Source organism: Ascidia mentula, chromosome 6 (genome assembly GCF_947561715.1).
Source record: "Ascidia mentula chromosome 6, kaAscMent1.1, whole genome shotgun sequence".
In the NCBI taxonomy this organism is placed as follows: domain Eukaryota; kingdom Metazoa; phylum Chordata; class Ascidiacea; order Phlebobranchia; family Ascidiidae; genus Ascidia; species Ascidia mentula.
In genome coordinates this window covers 3,191,838-3,213,082 of record NC_138571.1, presented here as the reverse complement: position 1 = coordinate 3,213,082, position 21,245 = coordinate 3,191,838, and the positions used below count along the sequence as shown (strand labels likewise).

Here is a 21,245-nt window from a genome sequence, read left to right as displayed (position 1 = left end):
CAGCGGCTTGTGTACATTGGGAAAACTGGCCGTGTGCTTAAAACGAGGTTGAAGAAACAATAACGGGACGTGAACAAACATTAAGAAAAAACGGCCCTCTCTCAGCATGCGACCGAAACGGAACACACAGTGGACTTCAAAATCACGGTGATTTTGGACCGCGAATCTGACAGATCAAGAGAATGTTTTTTGTTTAACATAAATGCGGAGGCGTCATCACCCAATGATAAAAAACAAACCATGTTTCCCCTAGTGCTGTACCGACACTTGCTAAGCAATTCTGCCCTTGCTCCTCGTTTACACCAATAACAATGATAACCGGTGGTTGCCGATATTGTAATGCAGATGTGTTCGCCCACGCTTTTCCTTATCGTTCTTCATTACTTTTTATCGTACTCTTGTCCCAACTGTGTGGGAAATATCATTTTAATGATTTGTGTGCATTGTAAATGAATGCCAGTGCACGCCGCCATACCATCTTTCTGCTGCCACCCAACGTTAATGATGAATTAAATGTCTGTCCGCTAGCACTGCTATGGCTTTGTCTTTGTGACAATTCGATTCTGTATTGTAAACTATATGCAACTGTTGCAAATATCAAGGATTTGGAGACAACCCAGGTAATCTCATGTAAGTTAATTAAACATATTGTTTTTACTCGAACACAAACTGCCTGCCATTAAACAAAACGTTCAGGTATATTTGGCATCAAGCTAACGTCATGTACAGGGGATTTTATTGTCCAGTAACAAATAAATTTAGAGTTGCACCGCAGAGAAACTTCTATAGGAGAAAGGGATGTAAAGGAAAATTATTACAAACAACCATTGTTAAATCAACTCAAATGTTGTAGTTCATAATTGAAAATGATCCGAAAAATTTTTTAAACAATTTGATTACGCAGAAAAATCGTTCATCAATTAATATTTACACATCACTTTAACACAAAAACATATAAATCACTTCTTCCTGATTTTCATTTCAATAATTTTAAGTGAATAACGGAGACCACGGAAATAATACCAGCCCACACCATCTGCATAAGATTCGTGTGGACCTCCGTAATAAAAACCATTCGGGATTCCCGCGTGACAACTTGTAAACCACCAGCCACCTTTATAACTCATTGCACAGTTTCCTATATCAGTGTCTTGATCGTTATCTTTGGTGGTGAAGTTTGTCCCCGAGGGTTTCATGCCATTGCCTTTAGAAAATTACCTCAATTTAATGAATCAAAATGGGCAAAAATAATATGATTTTGATAAACTTCATGTAGTTCGCTTACCTGCAGGACCTGAGAAATTCTCCCAGTTAAGTCTGTAACCTCCTCCTTCTCCTATTGAAAAACGACTGAAACAAACGAAAATAACTTAGTTTGGATCCAGTTAGTTTGCTTATATTTACCCATAAGCAGCATAAGTTTTATTTCCTTCGAAATCTTCCATATCAATTCTCATCTCATATTCACCACTACTGGTTATCTGATGGAGTTTCTCAAGTCCTGATCAATAATAGTAATTATTTTAAGAATTCAATATCTGATATTCTAGTGAATATTTTCTCACCCAACCAGAATTCTCCGTCAAGTTTTCCAAATCCATTCACATAATCGTCCCAACCTCGATTGAAATTTTCAGATCCATCTTCTCGTTTCTGAAATACCTGAACAAGAATGTCCAACATTCAATGTGGTATAAAATATAATATATCACATGTTAACGATAGATTTACATATTTAAAGTAATTTGTCGACATACCAGCCATCCACCACCATCTGTCACCAAATCACAAAACACTTGGACTCCCTTGCACCCTCCAGTGAGTGGGCTTGTTGTTAAAATAAAAATTAATATCCTGTTGATGACAATGCTCAAATCTTTTTGCATGAAAATTCCCTGTTAATACATCGTGGTATTGCAACGTGTTTCAAATAGAACCAAACAACCCTACTGGCATATATTTGTGCATTCGATTTTACCTCTCTTGCCAGGTGGTCCTCGCAGTTTGTGGGAAGTGTTTCGAGTTCCCGTTGATTGAAACAAACCATTAGTGCTTCCACATTGAAGACTAACTGTGCATGATTCCAAACTTAACTGACTTCTTACACTTGAAATAAACAACACCAGCAAAACTGTTCGTTGCAACGTCATCATATAATCGTATTGCAAATCGTCTCTGGAAACGTTGACACAACATAAGCGTAATGGCGTTAATGTGCAACAAACCCAGCTTTATAGAATTATCTGCGATGTCATCTGACATTTGACATTTCCTTTTATGGTGGGGAATTCTACTTGTTGGATTGCATGCAGTTTCATGAACATATTAGTCGATTGCGGCATTAAATTCCTATGCGATTTGCTGCACGACTGGCCAGGTACGTTTCACAGTGATAAATATCCTGAGGCGTTTTTGTAACCAATCTTAAATGAAGAAATATCTCAGATTTAAAGTGAGTTTTAACACATCGCAGTATACTGGCAAACTGCAGTAATTAAAGTGTATTTTCTTCCAAATATATATTTATCGATTACAATATGTACGAAATTAGCCTGCGCAGTGGGGCGATCCTGGTTTGTCATGCTATATCATATAAAACCCATGTGTTACCTGATAACGGTGATGCAGATTCCTTATTGTTGAGTCACAAACAGTTCAAGTGTATTGGTAAAAAAGGGTGCACAGGTTTTTTAACCAAAGCCAACACGCAAATAACGCCAGGAACGCAATTATTAGATACTGAGGTCTGCAGTAATTCCACGGGCGTAAGTCGCATTGCTCGCTGATTACACGTGGTATCTGAAGCGCCGTTTTGTTAGGTCAACTTTAGGACACAAAACTATTTTATTAAATAACACCTATGTATATGAAAGTGTCGCCTGGCGAGTTGTGCGCTTTTGCACCAGTGTAACTTGGCCACAATACCCCGCAATCCACGTAAGCTACCGTGGCTGAGTCGGTAGATCGTTGGTCCTGATTAGCTCATGGTCGTGAGTTCAAACATCACCGTCAACTTGATTTTTTCAGATATCGCAACGACTGGTCGGAAAAAGGGCTGTTCCAGGTTGTTTGCGATGGCACTAAACCTTAATATAAGAGGATGTTTTTAGAGTCATTGAACATTAATACGCATGCGTCATCATTCGATGACAAAAAAGCAAACTCTGTTTCCACCGGTCTACCGACACTTGCTAGAAAATTTGCCGTTAAAAATCGCGCTCTCTAACAACCTTGATAACCCGTGTGTTTACTGATAAGTATACAGTGCAGGTATGTTCGTCCCTTTCTTATCGTTTTTTTACTTCTTTCTTTCTTTTGTAGCGTTTTTGTTTATGTGCCTCAACATTGTCCACATTGGTTAACTTACATGTCTTACCTCCTGATGAAGGCTGTTGCATAACAGCCGAAACGTTGAGAAACGTCAATAAAATAAAGTTTGCCAGAAGGGCAGTATTCAGCAATAAGTGGTCTCTTGGGTTACAACATTTGGTCTTCTAGATCCTAACATGTGGTCTTATGGATCACAGAGATCGCAGTTTGGTCTCAAAGTCCATGCCTTTGATCTTAGAACTAAGTTAGATCCAAGACTATACCTACTAACATGATGTCAGACCGAGACTTTCTTGGCAGACATACTGATGGGTCGCGAAGGTGGGAACCCGTTTCAAAAACATTTCCTGTGGCTTATGACCTATGAAGGCACACTAGTACTAAATATTCAAAGAAAAAAAAACAATAATTGCAGCTGCATTGGTCAAAACACAGTAAGGATCTGAGGAGCTTTCAGGAGGATCTTATGCCCAATAGGATAGCAGAAACATCTCCCAGGAGGCAACCAAAGCAACTTTCCCGGCAAAAATGTTTTGCCATTGCATAGAAAGAGGCTTGGGGACAACATTGAATTGCAAATTGCATGAGGTTTTTGTGATTTACTTTTGCACAAAACATATCGACACTTTTGAAGCCTTTTTAACTAAATTAATGTCCGACCTGGGGGCAAAATACCATTTTTGATCCGATTGCGTAGATAAGAGGAGGTCCTAACTCGACAAGTCAAATCAAGGTCTACTTCTGTAATTCAATGTTTAGCAAAATTCCCTTGAACAATTCTACATAAATTCACTCTCTTCATGTCATCTACATTCTGCTATGGAATGCACCCGGCAGACGCATCAGACGCGTCTGTGTCCTCCATAAACTGCGGTGTTAAGTTTGGTTATTACACAAAAGTGTATAAGGTCTAACCTTGGGAGGTGAAAAAAAATGATTTGTAGAGGAAAGCCAAAGCTAGTATGCTACTTATGCCGAAGCAAACGTTTCAAACACCACTGTGTTCATCATCAGTGCCAAGTAAGAATGAGTTGTAGCAAGGTGTGCGCAGAGGTAGGCAGGTAACTGAGCAGACAAAAAACACAAATGAAACACGTGACAGACGCCACTCGAATGCTCACGGCCGTGACGTCATCATTTGGGCTACAACGAGGACCTTGGAAACCTTGTTCCACAAATCAACGACATGATATATATGGAATGAAAAATATTTACAATGTCTGCCAATAATTGTAAATCAACACAACGTTGCCATGGTAACTAACGACGCAATGTTAATTTTCGTCACTTTAAACCTCCCCAACAATTATTCGCATTTCACTTTCATCTCAGAACTCATTATTCCGCTCCATGAGTTTTTCCATGTATACCAACTCATAATGTTGCCACTAGTAGAAGTTTTCGACCACTGACCATTGAGGTGGGCATATGAACAATAACGATACCACCAAGCTCCACCTTCAGCCACAGCACAATTAACACTTGGATGCCTGCAATTATAATTAAGTCGGTTGTCATCAACTCGTGTTACAACTTATTTAAACTCAGTTAAAACTTGTGTTTAACAAAAATTTTAACGCAACCCCCTGTTTCAGAGCAATTGATTTTTACAATTGTGGATTTAGGGTAGGCGGTTAACTCTGTCAAGGTAAAGCAACAATTTGAAGAAATGCGTTGCATCTTTTTTTTTGAAACAACTCGTTTTACTTCGTTAGTAAAACAGAAATATAATCAGACACGTTGTATCATTATTACTCACAAATCATTTTCTCTGTTGCGAGTTGAAAATCTCATCCCTTTACCATCTACCATGGAATCTCCTATGTTCCCCGAATATCCGGATATAGTAATTGTGTAAGAACTTCCTTCATCGCCAATGATGAAAGTACTGAAAACCACAATATCATAATGTTTAATTTAATGCAAAGTAATTTAAATAACAACGGATGATTTGTTGTTTTAAATCAATCCGCTTACATTGCTTTATTACTCATGGAAATGATTGTTAAACATAAAACACTTGATTACGTTGGTGCAAAATAAGTGGAGTTTATAATTTTGAATAGAAGGTTGAAAATATCTGGGCTTCCTTCTCAAAACTTTTCATCCCACTCTGTGTTTATTGCTTTGTTGACAAATAATTATCCCACACAACAACACACTATATATGACACATGTCGTTTATTACGTAATAAAGAATAGAAAAGCCAAAGCTAAGATGCTGTTAATCATGCTGAGCAAACGTTTCAAACCTATACTTGGTTCATCATCAGTACTACTAAAGCTGGATGAAGAGAAGCGTCGAGTTAATAAAGGACCGAAGGCAGAAGGGAAACAGCAACAACACCAAGCAAACAAGCCGGAGGCGTGTAGCGTGACAGCAGCGTCGATAGCACAGAGTGACGTCATCATTTACAGAGTCAAGCTACAGTGCAGACCTAGATGTTAAAAAGGTATAAGGCTTTAGAGCTTGATATAAAGTGTTTCCAATATGAGCAATTTAGATTTGATGTTAGAATTGTATAGGACTTTGGGCAAATTGAAATCAACATCATGATCCGGATTTTCCCATAGGTGGTTGCTGACCTTTCAACTTTTGTTGAGGGATTTCCCTTCTGCCTTCAGTCCTTTATTAACTTGACGCTTTTCTGCAACCAGCTTTAGTAGTACTGATGATGAACCAAGTATAGGTTTGAAACGTTTACTCAGCATGATTAACAGCATCTTAGCTTTGGCTTTTCTATTCTTTGTCATGTAATAAACGACATGTGTCATATATTGTGTTGTGTTGTGTGGGATAATTATTTGTCAACAAAGCAATAAACACAGAGTGGGATTAAAGGTTTTGAGAAGGAAACTCAGATATTTTCAACCTTAAGTTCACAAACGACTTTAGGTCAATTTTCAAGCAACCTGAAACCTGTTCCATTAAAATAAGATGCCAATCAAGCATACGATGCTGACATTACAAGATGTATTTGGAATATCTTACAGGAGAAGCAAAAGCATTGAAACACAGCAAGAATATTCTTTGTTGCTTCAAACTTTTTTGAGTATCTGACGTAATAAGGGCGGTAACATCTTTTAAGATTTTGTTAGTTATGACGACCTGGCAGCATTGGCTAAATTATCGTTGGAACAATGACATCAAATTGAAAGCGGTAAATACGTCATAGTCTTACCTATACTCGGCAAATCCTTGACCTCCTGAAAAATCCTGAAGGTCAACACGAAGGCGACATCTAGTAGACGCACTGGTCATTTGATGCAGTTTCTCCAAACCTGATAAAATTTGTTTACTGTCATTATATTGGTGAATATACTGGAATTTAAATTGGATACTGTTACATTGACTCCAGGATTGTTACATAGCGTACTTGAAACGTTTTGCTTGGTTGGCCTGTATATAAACTAGGTGTGTGTAAGTTATATCAATGTGTTCAGTAAATGCGTTCAACCTATAACAAACCTGGAACTCCTGTTGCTGTCAGGCACATTGCAACTTAAAATGTATCGCTCTTCCTGCACAAAATATACGTGCTGCATTTTCACGACGTTTCGTCTGCCATGCGGCGAGACTTCATCAGGTATTGATACCGTAATTTCAAAGTAAACTACACTAAAACATTCAGGGACACAAAAACGAAATAAGGACACGTTGACACTGCTTGTCAGATCACGTGGCAGAGGCAAAACACGAAACACTGCGGGAGGCGCAACAGTTACAACAAGTTGTTATAAACTGCCGGAAAGTAAACACATTGTTTTTGTGAATGTGAAGCGACTCAAGAAAGAGCCGCTTCTGTGGTCCAACTCCTTTTCCAGAACTTTATCGAAGTCAACTTCGTGTCGCAATGTCACCGCATGCTTGGACTACGCAGTCTTGCTGGCATCTTTCGATGCGACATCACGGCGATGCTCTTTCAGTCGCGTCTTCAAGGCCCTTCCGGTATCGCCGATGTATACACCATCACAATCTTTGCATGGTGTTAAATAGACCACTCTCTTTGGCTTGAAGGCTTCCGTAGTGATAGGTCGTGATATTAGACTACAAAGCGTTGTTTGGGGCTTAGTGTAGACTTTTATGCCATAATCCGACATCAATCTTCGCAATGTTTCGGTAAGGCCAGGGACGTAAGGAATAACAACTGTTCCGCTAGTGGGCGTTTCATCATTACGGGTTACTGCTGGTCTCTTTTAAGCATTGGTCAAGCGCTCGACCCATATATCAAGAAGAAAACCTGATCGGGATTCGTGCCCAGGACATCCTGGGTTCAAATACCGGTGTGGTAAAAAAAAAATTAAAAAAAAATGGCAATGTGTTTACTTTCCAGCAGTTTATAACAATTTGTTGTAACTGTTGCGCCTCCTGCAGTGTTTCGTGTTTCGCCTTTGCAACGTGATCTCACAAGCGGGGTCAACGTGTCCACTTTTCGTTTTTGTGTCCCTGAGTGTTTTAGTGCAGTTTACTTGGAAATTGCGGTATCAATACCTGATGAAGTCTCGCTGAATGGCAGACGAAACGTCGTGAAAATACAGAATGTATATTTTATGTCAGAAAAGCAGTACATTTTAAATTAAAACAAACCATTATTCATAGTTTTGCAACATTTGTAGTTAGTTAAGGATTGCTTTATTGGAATACAAACCCATCCAAAATTATGTTGATAGATACCCAAACCCGTTCTTGTAATCCACCCAATCTCTATCGAAACTCACAGATCCATCATAACGACGCTGGAACACCTGGTATTTATCAAGTTGATACTGATTTTCGGTGAATTGGTCTAAAAAAGTGGATGACCTCCATGTCAATTAATGACTTTTCACATTCATGTGTAATTTCCTGACCTTTGTAAACAACACAATCCCGGGCGTATAGTTAAGTATTGTAGTGTGAAATCGGAAATTACTTGTCGTGCATATTCACCTCGCTTACCCAACTTATCGCTGGTGCCAGGGATTGCCCACTCCTGTGTTAGTGATATTTACCACAGTATCAATACCTGCCACCCATCTTCACAGTAAACTTCTTCTCCCGATAAAAGATGTTGGCGACCTTTAAGATCTGATGTTTTACAGGAGACTGGTGGAAAAGAATATATGAGATTCCGGAGATCTGCAGACGGTTAAAACTCACCAGATTGGCAGAAGGATTGAGTTAAACTCATTCACACGCAAGTAGGCGGTGAGAACCCCACAATATTTGCACGACCTGCATTATAATCAGAATATACCGGTGCCAGATGAAACCCTCTCTGATTCGCACGTGATGACATATATGTTGGGTTTGCCAATACCTTTGCCCGCAACTTACGTCATGACTCGCTTCTGCCCCTAGTGGTGTAGATACCTGCGTGCATACCAATCTATCCCACTAGGGGCAGAAGCGAGTTATGACGTGAGTTACGGGCAAAGGTTTTCAGAATTGGACACATATGTGAGATTTATATTTAAATAAAGTAAAACTCAACTGTTGGAAGTGTTACTCAGTTGACCTTGCAGTTGATCCACTCTGTTCGACAACTCTGTGAATAAAATCTTCGATGTGTGAGTGGACATTAAATGTTAAGTGCATGAACTTAACTGTTAGATGTGCGGTTCTGCTCACTTTGCAGTTGATCCACTCTGTTCGACAACTCTGTGAATAAAATGTTAGATGTGTGAGTGGATATTAAATGTTAAGTGCATGAACTTAACTGTTAGATGTGCGGTTCTGCTCACTTTGCAGTTGATCCACTCTGTTCGACAACTCTGTGAATAAAATGTTAGATGTGTGAGTGGACATTAAATGTTAAGTGCATGAACTTAACTGTTAGATGTGCGGTTCTGCTCACTTTGCAGTTGATCCACTCTGTTCGACAACTCTGTGAATAAAACTTACATTAAACATGTTGACACGTTTTACGGCAATTACATTTCCCATGTTACCTTGAACTCCAATGAAATCAGTCTGCAGTGTCCGAATTTCTTGGATCGTTTGGTTTTTGTCTGTTTTAAGTTGGCCTGAAAACATGGATGTTATGTAATATGACTTGTAAGAAACAAAACAAGAAATTTTTGACTAGTCCAGATCAATGCGTCTTTGTGTTATTTACCGAAATTAATAACGTGACTGATGTCATTTACTGTGCGGACCTTCCTATCAAAAACAACATAATTTTTTTCCCAACATCGTGTGGAGGAAAACCACACATTGATGCTTTTCTTTACGCTTTCTTTGATTATCTGTGTTGTTTATATCAAGCCCATTAATTACATATGAACACAACGCACCCCTACCATTCCTTTGTTTTCATCGGTTTTTCTGCACTCACATTTGATCAAATTACCCTTGGCAATATTTACGCACTCCTGTCTGTTTCTATGTTGGCCAAATCCCATAATGCGCCAATGGTTTACGTGCCGTTCGCTGAATGGTTGATTGGCCGGTAGCAGGAGTGTTGCGAGAAAGACTCGTTAGTTTTTAGATTGGCGACGCGCTGCACGGTTGTCGTTGCAAGTAATTTGTAGGGTTTATTGTTCTCGTGTTTTTAGGTATTGTTCACGTTTTATTAACAAGACTCCTATTTATTGAAACCAGAGTGAAGTATTTTGTTTTAGTGGTGAGAATTAGGGAGGCAGCGTTGGAGATTTTGAGGCTCCAGGGTTGTGTTTGTTGGTGAGAGGTTGACGCTCAAATCCTAACTAGGCTTAATTCCGGTGCTGCTGAAATAATTCCGTAACATTGTATTTCAGTAGCACACGACTGTTCAAGAAAGACTCTCTTGGTTGCGACTTAGGCGACGTTACCAAAAGATTTAATTATCATTCAGTATCGTGGCGTTCTTGGTTCAATTTTAAAGACACCCAACGAACACCGCGTTTTATACGGGACAAGATGATGGCCAGTTTGTTTCCTAGTTTAAATCTTACTGTGATAGTGTGAAAGCCAGTGAAGAAGTGAAGCGTCATCTTTTTATAACATCAGTTGATGATGACCTCCGCTGGCTAGCTCAGGGAAACGACAATAATGTTTTTCAACTGAAGTATACAGGATGAGTTAATGAGCCGCGCCCTAAACCAAGGTTCTGACCACTCGCGACTCCATGAAACACGCGCAATGTTGTTTGGCCGGCGGCAGTTGCCACGGGAAATCATTAAGGACTTTGTGTATGCTTTAAAAGCTCTAGGCGACAAGGCGTTTCCCTCGGAGGAGAGTATTAAAAATGAGGTGTTATATTCATTACTCTTTGCTGGCGTGGAGATATCTAGCCACCTCAGCTTAACATTCAAAGTGATTTTTCCAACAACTGAAACCAAACTTCCGTTAACTCCAGAAAAGCGTTCGTTTTGGCCCAGCGGAGAGATTTTGAGGCGATCAATGCTCAAACACTCTTGAATAATAAAAGAGACACTTGCACTAAAGCACATACCAGCTCCGAAGCGATGGAAAGGTTGACAAACCGGACCATATTGGGGTTTGGTGCTAGGTTAAACAATGTAGAAAGTGCAAAGTACACTTTACCATGCGCAGCGAAGTGCTGTCCGCATGCCACGACCAGGCACATGGCGGGGGACACTTAGGAACGGCTAAAACATTGATCAAACTGTCACAGCGTTTTTACTGGCTAAAATGGAGAGAGGAGAAAGAGGCTTATTGTCGTAAATTCGAACACTGTCAGCGGAAAAGACACCAGCCACTACCACCCGAGCACCGTTATTTCGATCGCAAGATATGCGACCGATGCATTGCGTTGAGATTGATGTGCTTCGTCCACTTCCGTTAACCAGGACAGGATATCAGTATATCCTAGTGGCTTGTGATTTATTCACAAAATATGTCAGAGCGTGGCCTATGCGGCATCAAACCGCACACGAAACAGCGAGCATCCTGTTTTACAGGTGGCTGACTGTACATGTGGTACCTGAGGTGATTCACTCCGACCAAGGAGGGAATTTCGAAAGCAAATTATTTGCAGAACTGGTGAGGTTGATGGGTTGTAAAAAGACCCGAACGACGCCATATCACCCCGCAAGCAACGGGGGGCGAACGTAACAACCGCAACATCATAACAAGGCTCCGCAATTACGTGCAACGCGATAATAAACAATGGAACGAAGCACTTTCGGCGGTGGTTGCTTCGAACAACGCAAGCCGACATGGTAGAACGGGGGTATTCCCTCACTTTCTACTTACAGGACACGAACTGCACCTACCCGCCGATCTCATTTCTCCAGATCACGAAGTGACAACGACTCCGCTGGTTTATTTTGATGAATTACGAGCTCGGTTGTGGCTGGTTGATAAAGTAGCCAGAGAAACCCTGATGGCTCAACGCGTTCAAATGAAGGAGCAATACAATAGAAGACGAGATGGGGACGAAATCAAGAAAGGTAAGTTCATAAGAACACACAAAGGCCCTGTCAAAGTTATTGAACAACACGGCTTGGTGAATTACCTTATCGAGGGAGAGGATGGGGAACAGCAGCGAGTACATTTCAACCGATTGAATAAGGCAAACCTGCCTCACTATGAAACAGAACGCCGAAACACGCAGCCGGATGAGGTCGGGCTGCACGACACTGACAGTTTAGCCATCTACACACCGCAAAGCGAAACACGCACGGACGCACCCACTGCACAGGATACAGGGTTGCCTACTCGGCCATTGTTGGACGTTGGTCAAGGTTTGGACGCCGATATAAATAATGCTGCGGCGACGATGAACGATAGCCGGGCACAGCGAAATCGGAGACAAACTTAATTTTGTCAAGCGTCCTAATGGAGTATGACAATTTTTAACGTGAGAGGTGTAAACGTCTTTGTTCGTTTTGTTTTTCACGCTTTATTTATTTTGTATTTTCGCTATACTTTCACTTTAACTCACATGTTTTTCTTTGTTTTCTGTCACACTCACCTTTAATAATATATTTGTAATTATTTCGATTTTACTCGTTTTTATACGCCCGAGTAGTCACGCTTGCGTGGCAAACGTGGGCCGCAATGATTGGCTAACGTGCTAGTGGTGGAAATAATGGGGGATAAGCCGAGTTAGTTCTCTGGTGGTGGCGAATGGTAAACACTGTTTAGTGGTAGATCGTGATAATATATTTGTTGTCGGACGCTAGTTGTAGTAAAACGTCATTTTTGTGCAAGTTTTAGAACAAACGTTGTTTGCAAAGCTGCAGATAGGGTGTGTACACGCACTGTTTCGACCTGTAAGGTCTCATCAGTGCAGCTGTTGAGTGGCACTGTGCTAGCTTTCACACTAGCAGGCACACTAGTCTCCACTTTGTGGTACCTTTCGCTTTGCAATATTATGGCTTTTTTTTGCACATATAAAACGTTGTTTCATTTGCACTTTTATCGTTTTATTATTTTATACTTATTAGCGTTTTTCTATTTTATTACAAAAGTAGCCACCTTGGTCTTGCAACTCCTGGTCTTTGCGATAGGCCGTCAGTGCAGAGTAGCCAAGGTGTTAACCAAGTTAGGGGACAACCTAATTTCGGTTACAAAAGTAGGAAAAAGGGAAATATTTTTATTGCAAAATCGCTAGTATTTAATTCTTTGTTTCAAGTAATTATAACTCCTTGTGCATATGAGTGTCAGCTTTCACAATCTCATAAAGTCTCATATTTTCCTACCGTTGGTCATGAAGATCTGCATCAAACCCTGCAAAATATTTTGTTTTATTCCGTGATCTCCAAAGTGGGCAGAATCTAACCCCTGATGTGGCACTGTCTTACAACACGACCGCAATTAGCCGATAGGAAACGTTTGAAACAAAGTGTTTCTGATTACCGTCAGTTGGTTTATTTTTTAAAAATTGTGAAAAATCGATTTCGCCTACAGCATACGTCATCATCAGTTTCTGCATTAAAGCACTCGAAGTACCTAAAATAAGCCAACAAATAAAAAAAAAAATAGAAATGGTGAGCAGAATTTCCCCTACCACTGCATCTACACAACTGCAAACTTCACACCAGTGCTAGACCCGCTAACATGAGCAACATTAAAAACAATGATAAAAGATGTACTCCATCCATAAAACACAACACAACACCAAACAAAACTTTATTTTTTAGTTTGTTGAAAACTTGGGTACGGTTTCCTTTCCTTTGGCCCCAGGCTGTTCCACAAATACCACCGAAAAACAACTTGAAATGCTTAGGCGCGTTCCTGCCGGTGTGTGCGCGTTTGCGAAATGGTGGCGCAGGGCCGTCTTGTCGTTGCTTTTCAACTTTTCAACCTTTAGCTGAATTCCCATCTGTGTTGTGTCCATCTTGTGGTTTTGGCTAACGTATTGTTCATGACATTGTTGTGCACGTCGCAACATAAATGCTGAAATTCGCACAAGTTACATGTTGCAGCAGTTTATATTGTTTGCCTGCTATTGTTGGTAATGTTGACGTTTCGTTAACCATGGATATGTGGTTACCATGGTGCCCGCCCAATGCGCACCGCCTACAAGGGTAGCTACCAGGAGGGTCGTTGCAGTTCGTTTGGAGAACAAGTTGATTGTCCTCGGTAAAGCATGCCGCTTGCGCCGCCTCAACAGGGCCACTTCCTCCAAAGCCTTGAGAACAAATGCAGGAAATTCTCCAAGAAAGTCATTGTTACGAGTATCGCAGAGGCACGAACGTGGTCAAATAACTGCTTGGGGTACAGCATATCCTCATGTTATCCAGCTCACACTAAAAGAACAATACGTTGGCCAAACCAAAAACAAATTTTCAACAAGATGGACACAACACAGATTGGAATTCAACCAAAGGCAAATTGGAAAGCAACGATAAGACGGCTCTGCGCCACCATTTCGCAAACGCGCACCCACCAGCAGGAACGCGCCTAAGCATTTTAAGTTGTTTTTCGGTGGTATTGGTGGAACAGCCTGGGGCCAAAGGACTGGCAACCGTACCCAAGTTTCAATAAACATTTAAAAAAGCAGTTGCTGGCAGTTTTGTTTGGTGTTGTGTTTTATGGATGGAGTACATCTTTTACCGTTGTTTTTAATGTTGCTCATGTTAGCGGGTCTTGCATTGGTGTGAAGTTTGCAGTTGTGTAGATGCAGTGGTAGGGGACATTCTGCTCACCATTTCAGTTTTATTTTTATTTGTTGGCTTATTTTAGGTACATGTAGCATCGAGTGTTTTAATGCATTTGATTTGCAGAAACTGATGATGCGTATGCTGTAGGCCAGTGTTTCCCAACCGGTAGCATGCGTGCCACCAGTGGTAGGCTGTGCCATTCCAGGTGGTATGCATTTTTGGACATTACGTCAGCAAGCACAACACGGTGCTAAGCACAAAGCCTAGCCTGGATAAATGCTACTTCGTAACATTTGTCGAACAACCTTGCTGCAGATCACTTGACATATGCGAGTCGAAATGGCAGGCCATAACCAATGCAACAATTAACATTCAACGCATGGTGTTTGCCCAGGATACGATAAACACAACGTTTTTTCGACAAATACAATTGTTTTTATTTTTAACTTTTTTTATATTTTCTATTTATATTTTAATCTTTAAACCTTTCTAATCCATCCAGCCACTTGTGTGATGCCTGAAAAGGTTATCTTTGCACCCGCGAGCAAACCACTGACGCAACAACGTTTTTCGTTGCTACCATTCAACTGCTGCTGTGCTTATGTGTTTTTATTTGGTTTGGTACAGGATTGCGGTCTGGAGGTTAAGTGTGTGTTAGTCTTGATATGTGCCATTGATACTAATTACTACGATTACTGTTGTTGTTTTTAGAATACTGAGGATGCCACAAAGGCGAAATATATATATTCAAAAAAAAACATCTTGATTGGTGATTAAGTAGATATCTAGGCCAGTCCTAGTTAACACATTTTTGTAATTTGCGGATATAGTTCGAATTTAAAAAATCGCAAGTGTTCTAAAAATGTTTGTTACTTCATCCTTTACTTAAGGTTACTTTGTAACACTCAACTAGGTGGTAAGCGTCGAAATTGTTTCACCTCCATGAGGTACGCAACCACAAAAAGGTTGGGAATCACTGCTGTAGGAGAAATCGATTTTTCATAATTTATAAAATATAAACCAACTGACGGTAATCAGAAACACTTTGTTTCAAACATTGTTTTATTCCTTCCATTCGTATTTACCCAAAGTAGTGGAAGCGTACAAGATCTATGTTAGCTCCCAAACCAGAAACGAAACTTTTTTATTGGTCATGATTGATGTAACTTGTTTCACAAAGCACAGGGTTGATTTATTACGCTCCAACTTACGTTTACCCATAGCATGTTGACGCTACGCTAATTTCTTAATGACAAGACACTTACAAGAGCGAGAACTGCTGCAATAACAAGACCCTGCACCACCAGCACCACCACCAGCACAAACTTGGTTCTTCTAAGCTCAGCGCGTAGTTGTGGCAAGTTCTCCTTCCCCGCGCTTTGCAGAGGTTCCTCGTAAACTGATTGTTATTAAGTTTACAGACGTGCTTTTAGTTCGGGTAATTTAGCTTCCAACAAAGCCTTACGCTACGAGGTCTAGTATCTTTATCCTCGAGTTTGTCATTGTAATATTCAAACTCTTACTAAAAAATTGAATGATGATCGACCAGTGTTGCTACCTATCTTGGCACTGATGATGAACACTGTTGCGACCTATTATGCCAAAAATGAGCCTCTAGCCGAGTATTAACAATATATTTATGATCGATGGGAAATCCTATTTGATTAACGCATTTGACATAAGATCGCACGTGAGTTCTAATTGTTGTGTTTTCCTAACCTGACTTTAATTGAAAAAAAAAACACTGAATAGAACCGAATCACAAAACCAAAGAACTGAGGTGGGCACAGTACAGCATCGAGCAGAGCTACCCTGCCTCGCCTAACCTCACCTCGCCTCACCTAACCTAAACGCGGAAAAGTTCCATTATTTAAACTGGAGGTTTAGCACACTTAGGGCTGATGCCCACTGCAGTCGTAAGCGAGTCGTAAGGGCATTACGTCACGACGATTACGACCGTCGGAGCAATTGTATGCCCACTGCGTTGGAGCGCTGTCAGAGAAGCATTCGGCGGCGCCGCTTACGACGAAAGAAGTCAATTTAACGACGCTACAATCGAGTAGAATTGAATTCTATTCCGTCGTACGTCGTAAGCACATCGTAGCGAAATAGCTTATTGTAGAGTTGAAAATATGATTCGCTGTGCTGTTCATAAGTGTTTTAGGATTGCTTTAATGCTCACTACTGGTGAATAATTATTTAAGTTTATGTAAAAAAAAATTGTTTCTTATTTTTTGTGATATTTACAGCAAATTTGGAATGATTCATGTGTGATTAGTGAACATCTTTTATATCAAAACACTATGATTATGAAACATGTAACAGCTTATTTGGCATCAAGCTAACGTCATGGAAAGGGGATTTCATTGTCCAGTAACTAATAAATTTGCAGTTGCACCGCAGAGAAACTTCTACAAAGAGAACGTGATGTAAGGTAAATTTATAACAAACGTCCATTGTTAAATCGACTCAAAGGTTGTAATTCATAATAGCAAAAAGATTCGGAAAAGTTTTTAAACAATTTGATTAAGCAGAAAAATCGTTCAACAATTAGTAATATTTAAACACCTCATTAATGCCAAAACATATCAATCACTTCTTCCTGATTTTCATTTCAAAATTTTTAAGTGAATATTGGTGACCACGGAAATGATACCAGCCCACACCATCAGCATGAGATTCGTATGGACCTCCGTAATAAAAACCATTCGGGTTTCCCGAGTGACAACTTGTAAACCATCAGCCACCTTTGTAACTCATTGCACAGTTTCTTGGATGAATGTCTTGATCGTTATCTTTAGTGGAGAAGTTTGTCCCAGATGGTTTCATGCCATGGCCTTTAGAAATTTAACTCGGTTTAACAGATCAAAATGGACAAACTAATTTGTCTTTGATAAACTTCATGTAGGTCGTTTCCCTACAGGACCTGAGAAATTCTCCCAGTTAAGTCTGTAACCTCCTCCTTCTCCTACTGAAAAATGACTGAAACAAACGTAATTAACTTAGTGTGGATCGAGTTTTTCTCACCCAACCAGAATTATCCGTCAAGTTTCCAAATCCATTCTCATATTCGTTCCAACCTCGATTGAAATTTCCAGACCCATCTTCTCGTTTCTGAAATACCTGAACAAGAATGTCCAACATTTAATGTGATACAAAAAATATAATATATCACACGTTAGTGATAGATTATCTATATGATTTAGATATTTAAAGTAATTTGTCGACTTACCAGCCATCCACCACCATCTGTCACCAAATCACAAAACACTTGGACTCCCTTGCGCTCTCCAGTGAGTGGGTAAATCGTGTAAACACCCCCTGTGTCGTTTACATGTCTGGGCATGACGTCACTACAAGTGGTCGGGTTGAGAGCAGCTGTTAACAAGGAAATTATTACAGTAATAAACGTGATTGCACCTGTAAGTCTTGCTTCAAGTTGTTGCAAGGCAGTTTGAAGTTGAATTACTCTGTCACATTCGCATTGTTCTGCAGATTCGCCTTTGAACCCGCGCTGACCTGGAAACCCACGAGGACCTAAAAATATATATTACGGAATGTATTTCCTCTGATAACATACATTTTTAACTTCTTATTTGTCCCCAACTGATGGTGAAGTTAATAATCTACAAAAAAATACTTGTTGTTAAAATAAAAATTCACATCCTGTTGATGGCAATCCTTAAATCTTTTTTGCAAGAAAAATCCCTGTTATTACATCGTGGTATTGCAACGTGTTTCAAATAGAATAAAACAACCCTACAGGCATATATTTGTGCATACGATTTTACCTCTCTTGTCAGGTGGACCTCGAAGTTTTGGGGAATTATTTCGAATTCCAGTTGATTGTGTAACGTTTATGCTGTGACGTAATGCAATGACTTAGCAGTTCGTACGAGGAAGTGTAACTCCCATTTTCTCGGAACGACAATGGAGAATCGCGCGTAAGATGCAATTATCGATAAGTGGTCTCACGTGAACGCATAATTCAAGTGCGTATAAGTTCTGTGTTCTTGTGGTCACAATTCATTCCACATCGTGGAATCGCCTACTCTGCACTGGGCGCCTTTATACTACATGGCGCGAAATTAAGCAAGGTCGCCGATTCAAGCCTGCCTCCCCACTCTTTATATGTCTGAAGCCCCAATAGCAAAATCCTTGCTCTAGTTTTGTTTTGGTTTGATGAAGCACGTAACTGCTGATTGACATATTATACGCATGGTTTTGTTGTTTGGCCATTGTTTTGTGACATGTACTTTGACAAAGCTAAAATATCACTTTTCTTCTTATTCTCTTTTTCTCTTCATATCGTTCTTTTGCCTGTTATGTAAAACACTTTTTGGGATGAGACTATTGTAACGTTTATGCTGTGATGTAATGCAATGACATAGCAGTTCGTACCAGGTTTAACTCCCATTTTCTCGGAACGACAAAGGAGAATCGCTCGTTAGATGCAATTATCGATAAGTGGTCTCACGCGAACGCATAATTCAAGTGCGTATAAGTTCTGTGTTCTTGTGGTCACAATTCATTCCACATCGTGGAATCGCCACTCTGCACTGGGCTTTGGCCTAGTGTAGTTTCACCATTCTGTTCTACATTTTGGCGTATTGTGTGGGACCAAAAACGTCTGATTCCCACATATCTGTTTTTGTGTCTTGGTGTATTCTGAATAAAACAACTAACCCAAGTTTGGTTCATCCGGAGTCTGGAGTCAGGAGTCAGGAAACATTTCAATTGCAGCTGAACACGTAATCAACAAACAAAACAAACACCAATTTCTACAATTGAAACAAACCATTAGTGCTTCCACATTGAAGGCTAACTGTGCATGATTCCAAACTTAACTGACTTCTTACACTTGAAATAAACAACACCAGCAAAACTGTTCGTTGCAACGTCATGATATAATCGTATTGCAAATCGTCTCTGGAAACGTTGACACAACATAAGCGTAATGGCGATAATGAGCATCAAACCCAGCTTTATAGAATTATCTGCGATGTTATCTGACATTTAACATTTCCTTTCATGGTGTGGAATTCTACTTATTGGATTGCTTGCAGTTTCATGAACATATTAGTCGATTGCGGCATTAAATTCCTATGCGATTTGATGCACGACTGGCCAGGTACGTTTCACAGTGATAAATATCCTGAGACGTTTGTGTAACCAATCTTAAATGAAGAAATATCTCAGATTTAAAGTGATTTTTTCCTCGCCTTATAGTATACCTCCAAACTGCAGTAATTATAGGGCATTTTCTTCCAACTATCTATTTATAAATTGAAATATCTACGAAATTAGCCTGCGCAGTGGGGCGATCCTGGCTTGTCATGCTATATCATATAACACTCGCGTGTTGACTGATAACGGTGATGCAGATCCCCTACGTATGTGAAGGTCGCCTGGCAAGTTGTGCCCTTGCGCACGGGTGTAGCTTGGCCACAATATACCCCGCAAAACAAGTAAGCTACCATACCTCAGTCGGTAGAACGTTGTTCCAGATTAGCTGATGGTCGTGAGTTCAAACATCACCGACAACTTGATTTTTTCAGATATCGCTACGACTGGTCGGAAAAATGGCTGTTCCAGCTTGTTTGCGATGGCACTGAACCTTAAATATAAGAGGATGTTTTTAGAGTCATTGAACATTAATACGCATGCGTCATCATTCAATGACAAAAAAGCAAACTCTGTTTCCACCGGTGAACCGACACTTGCTAGAAAATTTGCCGTTAAAAATCTCGCTTTCTAACAACCTCGATAACCCGTGTGTTTACTGACAAGTATACAGCGAAGGTATGTTCGTCCCTTTCTTGTCGTTTTTTTACTTCTTTCTTTCTTTTGTAGCGTTTTTGTTTATGTGCCTCAACATTGTCCACTTTGGTAAACTTACATGTCTTACCCCCTGATGAAGGATGTTGCATAACAGCCGAAACGTTGAGAAACGTCAGTAAAATAAAGTTTGCCAGAAGGGCAGTATTCAGCAATAAGTGGTCTCTTGGGTTACAACATTTGGTCTTCTAGATCCTAACATGTGGTCTTATGGATCACAGAGATCGCAGTTTGGTCTCAAAGTCCATGCCTTTGATCTTAGAACTAAGTTAGATCCAAGACCATACCTACTAACAAGATGTCAGACCGAGACTTTCTTGGCAGACATACTGATGGGTCGCGAAGGTGGGAACCCGTTTTGAAAACATTTCCTGTGGCTTATGACCTATGAAGGCACACTAGTACTAAATATTCAAAGAAAAAAAAACAATAATTGCAGCTGCATTGGTCAAAACACAGCAAGGATCTGAGGAGCTTTCAGGAGGATCTTATGCCCAATAGGATAGCAGAAACAGCTCCCAGGGGGCAACCAAAGCAACTTTCCCGGCAAAAATGTTTTGCCATTGCATAGAAAGAGGCTTGGGGACAACATTGAATTGCAAATTGCATGAGGTTTTTGTGATTTATTTTTGCACAAAATATATCGACACATTTGAAGCCTTTTTAACTAAATTAATGTCCGACCTGGGGGCAAAATACTATTTTTGACCCGATTGCGTAGACAAGAGGCGGTCCCAACTCGAAAAGTCAAATCAAGGCATACTCCTGTAATTTAATTTTTAGCAAAATTCCCTTGAAAAATTCTACATAAATTCACTCTCTCTATTTCATCTACATTCTGCCATGGAATGCAACCGCAGACGCACCAGACGCGTCTGTGTCCTCCACAAACTGCCGGGTTAAGTTTGGTTATTACACAAAAGTGTATAAGGTCTAACCTTGGGAGGTGACAAGAAAATGATTTGTAAAGGAAAGCCAAAGCTAGTATGCTACTCATGCCGAAGCAAACGTTTCAAACACCACTGTGTTCATCACCAGTGCCA

General features: G+C 40.2%; 2 protein-coding genes across 2 annotated transcripts in view; both read right to left on the bottom strand.

The window, feature by feature from the left end:
* LOC145906887 (uncharacterized) overlaps positions 1-21,245 on the bottom strand; it is a 130,525-nt gene that overhangs the window by 15,831 nt on the left and 93,449 nt on the right. The gene's annotated exons all lie outside the window — the stretch shown is intronic.
* LOC145906274 (microfibril-associated glycoprotein 4-like) lies at positions 960-19,268 on the bottom strand. Its single transcript, XM_082993696.1, has 7 exons — positions 19,163-19,268; positions 17,785-17,901; positions 17,597-17,742; positions 1,566-1,662; positions 1,405-1,501; positions 1,286-1,350; positions 960-1,204 (listed from the first exon to the last, which is right to left on the bottom strand). Exons 1-7 carry the CDS (start codon positions 19,266-19,268, stop codon positions 960-962), a joined length of 873 nt encoding a protein of 290 aa, XP_082849822.1.